This window comes from Tupaia chinensis, unplaced genomic scaffold, assembly GCF_000334495.1.
Source record: "Tupaia chinensis unplaced genomic scaffold, TupChi_1.0 Scaffold000248_1, whole genome shotgun sequence".
In the NCBI taxonomy this organism is placed as follows: domain Eukaryota; kingdom Metazoa; phylum Chordata; class Mammalia; order Scandentia; family Tupaiidae; genus Tupaia; species Tupaia belangeri.
The window spans coordinates 4,358,639-4,366,696 of record NW_006159726.1 but is presented as its reverse complement, the minus strand read 5'-3'; the positions used below and the strand labels follow the sequence as shown (position 1 = coordinate 4,366,696).

General features: G+C 38.7%; 1 protein-coding gene across 12 annotated transcripts in view; it reads right to left on the bottom strand.

The window, feature by feature from the left end:
• The window catches only part of CASK (calcium/calmodulin dependent serine protein kinase), a 465,298-nt gene that overhangs the window by 110,893 nt on the left and 346,347 nt on the right, over positions 1-8,058 (bottom strand). For all 12 annotated transcript variants that reach the window (XM_027772014.1, XM_027772015.1, XM_027772020.1 and 9 more), the window contains one exon: positions 2,266-2,365. In XM_027772014.1, coding sequence (XP_027627815.1) covers positions 2,266-2,365 — 100 coding nt within the window. The remainder of the gene's footprint in view (positions 1-2,265; positions 2,366-8,058) is intronic.

The window sequence follows — 8,058 nt, the reverse complement described above, 5'->3', positions numbered from 1 at the left end:
ACCGCGTACATTTTGAATATCCCCCCCCCCCAAATTCACATGCTGAGATTTGGTTGTGATGGGATTAAAAGGGTGAAAAATTAATCTGACTGGTATTAAAAGGTGAGCCTTTGGGAGATTAGGGTTACGGTCAGCAGAACAGAATCTCATGATTAAATCCTAGTGGGGTTTCTAAGGAGAGAGAATAAGACCAGAACAGAGAGATGCAAGGACACAGATATGCTCACTGTTGCCCTCTGCCATGTTACTCATCAGCCAGAAGAACCCTGCCAGATGTGGCCCCTGGGCCTTGGACCTCCAAACCGTGAACTGAATAAACTTCTATTTTTATAACTTACCCAGACTTAGGTATTTTGTGTTATTAGTGACAGAACAGACTTGAACAGGGGCCATACCTATAAACACAATTATGCCCTTGGCATTCATGTGGTAAGGGTTCTGGGTAATTACTAAGTCATCACAAGAGGAAAACAGCAAGACTTTCTCTTCGGAGTCTCTTCTTTAAGATTTCCACTTCTCAATATATTTGGAAATCACCTTCCCTCAAAAGAGGAAGATTCACATCCCAATTGGTAAAAATCAAAATGAGGAATTATAATATATACCTGCTGGAATGGGAAACACAATCCTGTCTACACAAGGTATAAGTACATACTAATTTGTAGTTTCTGCGTGTGTGTGTGGGAGTGAGTACACATGTGTACAAATAGGAAGGCAGAAGCAAAATGACTGACATGGTCCAAACGGGGAAGAAGCATCAGTATATTTGTTCTTCCAATATTGCTAACTGTGGGACAAATAATTCATACTTTAGGAGGGGCCTTAGGCCTTGATTTCAATGGTAATACATGAACATTGAAGAAGCCAGTCCAAGAGAACAAAAATTAAGTCAGCAGTGCGAGGTCAAGGACATGACAAATACTGAGTGACTCCAATGAAAGAAAGAAGGCGAGGCTGGTGGACATGTGATGTGGGAGTTAAATAAATAAATACATTAAGTAATATTAAAAACACACTCTCTCATACACGTGCATCTACATATACACAGAATGGTTCTAATGGATTTTTAGTAAATGATCCTTGAGAATATCTCACTGGTAAGATAGAAATCTGACCATTTTATGAAATGATTTTGTAAACACAGTTTCTTTTATAAGTACCTACATACAGTTCATCAAAAACAGGTAACTATTCTTCTGTGTTTTTCTCCTTGAATACTTGTAAACTTGTGTTATAGACCTCATAGAGGGACAAAAATCTTCATAATTGTTTCCTTTTTTCTTAAAAAAGAGAATTTTTGCTATAGAGCATGTGAGCTTGCCAGAGAGACAAGAGACAAAAGACAGAAAATGAGAAACCACCCCCAAGGGAGGATGGCCATGCTGCAATCCCTTTTCCTCCATTCTGCTCTTGGGATTTGGGGCACATGCACACATGTGCCTAGCGTGAGTTTTAAGCCACCTGGTCTGTGACTTGAACCACAGTCGACTACATGGGAGTCCAGCGACATAATCATGCCATCTGCTGGTCCCCATAATTGTTTCAAGAGATAACTCACAAGATAGTTTTACATTGAAAGATTCAATTAAAGTAGTGCTGTTCCCAAGCTCTGGTTTAATCTGGTTGACATGTGACAAATCTTTTTTTTTGTTTTTTTTCTTTTTTAATTCTTTGCTATTGCACTCACCAAAGAGACAGGGAAAGGGAAAGGGAGAAATCACCCCCCCAGGGGAGATGGCTACACTGGAATCCCTTTTTCTCCACTCTCCTCTTGGGACTGTGGGCACGCATGCACACGTGCCCAGCATGATTCTCAAGCCACTAGGTCTGAGACTTGCACTATCAGGCTGGCCATGTGGAATCCAGCACCCTGACCTCCACACCACCTGCAGGTCCTGGCAAGGGGAAACTCTTATATCAGAAGTTTTTGTTCTGTGGGAGGTAATGAGAAAGACCCGCAAAAGACTGATTGTAGTACTAGGCTGGACAAAGTGCAATGTTGGGTCCAGAATGTGGAAAGGGGAAGAAGTATCACTGAGATAAAGAGAAAAAAGTGACGTGTTGGTTTAAGAGCAACAGGGAAAAGCAGGTATTAAAATGAAAAGGAATAAGACAAATATACATAGAATTTGGTTGTTGATAAACTTCCTCAAAATCCCTTGAAGGATTTGATAAAATTCACAGGAAACGCTTATTCCCCATGGAAGAGCAAGGATATATAGTCCAAACGATTCTCACAGGTGAATGAATGAATTATTCAATTACCTGAGGAGGTAGGGTCTTCGGAGAAATCTGGCAACTCTTCAGGGGGATCCCCATAGAACGAGTTGAATTTGTGACTTGACACAGCGGCTAGTACTGCACCCTATAGCAAAGAGAAGAAAGATGTTTTATTAGATAAGTACATAAATATAAACAAGTTAATTAACAAATGGCTTTTTATCTTGAGATTTATCCAGAAAGTCAGTTATGTAAGAAATGATGACTAGAAGAGAGGCAGCTTTTAAAATAATTTTGGATTCCCTTAAGTAAATTATGTATCTGTATTACCAGAATAATGCTATTTAACTAATTTATATGAAACTACTTAACATTCTAATCTCAGACATGTACCACATAATGGCATATTCTTTAGTTATTATAAAATGATACTGCAGAAGGATGTTTAACAAATTAAAACATGTTTGTGATGAATTATATGAAAAAGAATTTCAAACAATGTATAGCATGATCTCATTTTGGGGAAAAAGGGTTAATACAGACATAAAAGACTGAACACATGCCACAATATTATTAGTATTAATTTTATTTGGGTGGTAGTATTATGAATCACTTTTCTTTTTTAAAAAAATGTTATACCTTTCTTTTTAACAGTGACTGTTACTCTTGTATAATAATTCTCAATAGGTCACATACCAGATCAACTACACGTGACTCTTCGCAGTCACGTGCGTAGACTCTCCTGATTCCTAGCTGGGAAACACTACCATACTGAATACAAGGCATCCCTTTAGGGCTGTTGTGTGGAAAAGGTTGAGGGTTACTGTTTTCAGCAAAAGGAAGAACAATAAAACTTCTAGGTTTGTTCCCCAGGTCTGCCACTTTCTAGCTACATGATGCCACTTAAATAAATCACTTAACCTTTCCAGGTTTCCTTATCAGTAATGTGAGGAAATTAAAACTGATATAACTTGGGACCAGCAGATGGTGTAATGGTTACATTGCTGGACTCCCACATAGGTGGCTGTGGTTCGAGTCCCAGACCCAGCAACTTCAAACTCATGCTAGGCACATGTGTGCGTGCCCAAGATCCCAAGAAGAGAATGGCAGAGAAGGAACTGCAGCATGGTCATCCCCCTTGGTGGGGGTGATCTTTCACTTTCTGTCTTTCTGTTTTTTTCTGTCTCTCCAGTGAGCGCACGCACATTACAGCAAAAATCTCTCTCAAAAAAAGAAACAAACAAAAACTGATATAACTTACTGTATAGGACTGTCAAAAGTCCTAATTTTTGAAATATTTGAAAATGCTTTGCAAAATGTAAAGCATTTTGTAAGTGCAAATCATTACTAAGCCTCTTACTACAGTTAGACCATGAATATAGCCTTTTGCTGGTTTATGTAGAATTGCTCTTTTAAATAGTTGAAGTAGTTTTTTAAAAAATTAGTCACTTAATTTTTATTTATCATTATTATTATTTTTCAATTTGCTACAGGACACACACACTCACCAGAGATGGACAGAGAGAGAGAGAAAGTGAGAAACAAGCCACTAGGTCTGGGACTTGAACCCTGATAGGCCATGTGGAAGTCCAGTGCCCCAACTACTACACCATCTGCTGGCCTAATAGTTAAAGTATTAAATCATCTAAGTAGTCTAAATCCAAGGTGGTCCAAGTCTAAATATTAAATGCTGAATTCTTAGATATATTTTTAAAAAGATAAATCTGGGGCCAACAGGTGGTGTGGTGGTTAAGGCACTGGACTCCCACATGCTTGATCATGGCAGCTTTCCTTCTCTCTCTCTCTCTCTTTCTGTCTCTAGTGAGCCCTAAAACAAATTAAAACTAATAATAATAATAAATGAAATTAATCTTTAAAAAAGACAAAACTTTCATGTCAATAAACACATGAAACCATTAAAACAAATACATTTCCACATCATTTATTATTTTTTTTTGAATCCTCTTTTTTGGGAGAGTTTTTTATGCCATAGGGCATGTGCGCTCGCCAGACAGAGACAGAGAGACAGAAAGTGAGAAATCACCCCCCCTGGGGGGATGGCCACGCCACAATCCCTTCTCCTCCATTCTCCTCTTGGGATCCTGGGCACACACGCACATGCGCCTGGCGTGAGTTTTAAGCCACTGGGTCTGGGACTTGAACCGCGGTCGACTACATGGGAGTCCAGCGACATAGCCGTTACGCTAACTGCTGGTCCCCATAATTTACTTTTTTAGAGGTCATGTTAGGATTTCTTCCTATAAATTGAAAAACTGCCAGAATGTATTAGGTTGTCGGAAAAGTTATGACATAGTTTTTCTATGCTAAATGAGTCATGATTTTTCCAATGACCCCACTAGATAGGGAAAATCATAAAACAGAGAAGTGATCTTGATGCTACTGTTCCAGGAAGCTCTTTAGATTTCCAAAAGCCCAGGGTTAATGCATGAAAACTTACAGCTACTATGTAAAAAAAAAAGAAAAAACCCAGTCATGAATGTTCAGTTCTTCTTTCTGTAGAAGAAGCTTATTTTACTTTATATATTATACATGTTCCTTAAAAGCTGGGTGGGAATGGAATTTTATGTACCAAGTCATGTTTTCTACACACTGAAACTAGAATTTTGGAGATGATTTATTTTTATTTTCAAATGAAGTTGTACTGAATAGTTTCTTAGTAAGTTTTATGTTGGAAGGCCTGTTCCAGCTACTACTACATAGTCAAAGAGCTATGAATAAAGAGTTATACTATAAAAAAAACACCATTTCAAACATCCCTGAGTGGTAAATTATTTTGAAACAATAGGAGCAAGATCCCAATTTATCTGAGAGCTAGATGTGTTTTTTTAAAAAAAGATTTTAAAAATTTTATTCATTATTATTATTATTTTAAAATTTGATCAGAGACAGACAGACAGTGAGAGAAAATGGGAAAGCAAGTCACCAGCTCTGGGTCTTGAACCATGGTTGGCCATGTGGGAGTCCAGCACCTCAACTGCTATGCCACCTGTCAGTCCTTGGCTAGACATTTTATTTACTTAGCTTTCTAAACTCAGTGACTGTAAGTGGTTCGAACACTCAATGAAAAGCTATTGATATTATGTCAAACAGCAAACTAGTTCCAAAACAGTTCATGGGCTCACAGAATATTGTGAGAGTCTGAGAGTCAACCTTAGAGATGATTCATTCTAAGAAGCTTATTTTGCAGATGAGGAAAACATAGGTATAGAGTCTTAGCAATGTGTTATGGCTGCTGCTAACTTTTTTTTTGAGAGGTTTTTGCTCTAGGGTGCGTGCGCTCGCCAGAAAGACAGAGAGACAAAGAGACAGAAAGTGAGAAATCACCCCCAGGGGGGATGGCCACACTGCAATCCCTCCTCCTCCATTCTCCTCTTGGGATCTTGAGCACGCACGCACACGTGCCCGGCGTGAGTTTTGAGCCACCGGGTCCGGGACTCAAATCGCAGTCGACTACATGGGAGTCCAGCGACATAGCCATTATGCTAACTGCTGGTCCCATGGTTGCTGCTAACTTTGAGACATACTCAAGGGTAGACGGAATTGAGGTACATTGACTATTCTCCCCATTTCAAGGATTTCTACTAGACCAGAATTCAACAATTTTTTTCTTTTTTTTTAGTAAAAGGCCAGACAGTAAATATTTTTAGGCTTCGAAGGCCATATGGGCTCTTTTGCAACTACTTAACTCTGCCATTGTAGCACAAAAGCAGACAAAAACAATACGTAAATGAACATACTTTGCTGTATTCCAATAAAAAATAGGCAGTGGCATGATTTGGCCCCAGGATGTAGTTTACCAACTTTTGTACCACAATATTGCTATTGTAGAGCTTGTGGATAAAACAATGTAAGGTCAAATCATACACAAGTAATTCTTCTAACTTTCTGGTTTATTAAGGCCTTGCCAAATAAGTTTTCTATCTGCTTTAATTTAGAAGATATACTTCAGTATGTTTTAAGAGTGAAACGATTTTTAGTTTAAAAGACTATACATAATCTGTTAAGATAAATAATATTGGGACCAGCAGATGGCATAATGGTTATGTTGCTGGACTCCCAAGTAGTTGACCATGGTTTGAACTCATGCTGGGTGCATGTGCATGCATGCTGAAAATCCCAAGAGAATGGAGGAGAAGGGATTGCAGCCATCCCCCCTGGGAGGTGATTTCTCTCTTTCTGCCTCTCTGGCAAGCGCATGCACCGTATACCAAAAATCTCTCTCTCTAACACAAAAAGATGAATAACATTAAAGCTCTGATTTCTTTCTTTCTTCTTTTTAAAAATTATCAGAGGGTGTTGTGCACTGGCTAGAGAGACAGAACGAGAGGGAGAAAATACCCCATAATGGGGCATGGTCACACCACAATCCCCTCTCTTTAATTTCTCCATCCTGCCAGGATTTGGAGCATGCATTCACATGTGCCTGGAATGTACCTCAAGCCACTGGGGCAGGACTTGAGCCACAGTTTGCCATGTGGAATCTGGTTCCTTCAACCACTAGACCACAAGGCTGCTCCTAAAGTTGTAATTTTCTACCAAGCAAATTCACCTATAAAAGAGAAGGCAATTCTAAATTCAGAGAAAAAGAGAACTACAAGTAATTCTTAATCATAATTGTAGTTTTCTTGAAATATCAACATGTCAAAAATGGAATGCTTCTGTCTAGATGATTTAAGAAAGTAGAAAACAAGAAAATGGTTACTCTGAATGTAGTTAATGAGGTAACAAAGTTATTAAGGAACAAGTTGAACAGAGATGTACTGCTGACTGGAAGACGAAATTAAAAAAAAAAAAGCAAAAACTAATATTCCCCTTTTGGGTACTTCTTAACTGAAGTCACAAACAAGTTCCCTGAAGTTTGATAAGGCACAAGGAGAGGGAGATACAATTTTTAAACAGTCTTAATACAAAATACACAAAGTAAAAGATGTAAAATAATTGGCATTGTACCCAAATGGCAAGGTAATTCCCAGTCTGTCATACTGCCAACTGAGGAGAAAATACATTGAGGAAACTTACTGAGGGAGGAAGTACACAATATATTGAGGGTTGTTCGACCCACCACTGAAACATACTAATATGAGTGTGACAGAGGGGTCTGGGAGAGATTCACCCTATTAGGATTGAGAAAACTCAAAATTCTAAAAAAAGGTAGAGAATATAGAGAAGTGAGGCAAAATGGCGATAGCCAGAAAGTTTGAAAATCATTTCAAGGTAGAAATGTTCAAGGATTAGGGTTTATTATATTGAAGAATTGGGCCCTAGATGATGATTAGGTTAGATTATTGGTTAAATCATAATTTCTGATATCTCTCCATATAGTCACAACCACAGTTATAGTTCAGTTTAGTGTGTCTATACATATACGACTAAAATAAAACCTAAATACAGGTCTAAAACCTAGAATTTTGGGACCAGCAGTTACCGTAATGGCTATGTCGCTGGACTCCCACGTAACTGACCACGGTTCGAGTTCCGGACCCGGTGACTTAAAGTCATGCTGGGCACGTGTGCATGTGTGCCCGAGATCCAAAGAGAATGGAGGAGAAGGGATTGTGGCGTGGCCATCCCCCCTTGGGGGTGATTTCTCGCTTTCTGTCTCTCTGTCTCTATCAGGTGAGCACACGCACCCTATAGCAAAAACCTCCCCAAAAAAGAAAAAAAAACATTGAGATCCTATCATTAGATTCAAAGTGGATTAATATTGAGGACTTAATGTTAAGCAAAATGAGTCAGACTTTCCAAGATAAAAACTATATTCTCACTTGATATGTACTGAATGTCTGCACTCTATGACAGAAATCGAAAGATCGGAAG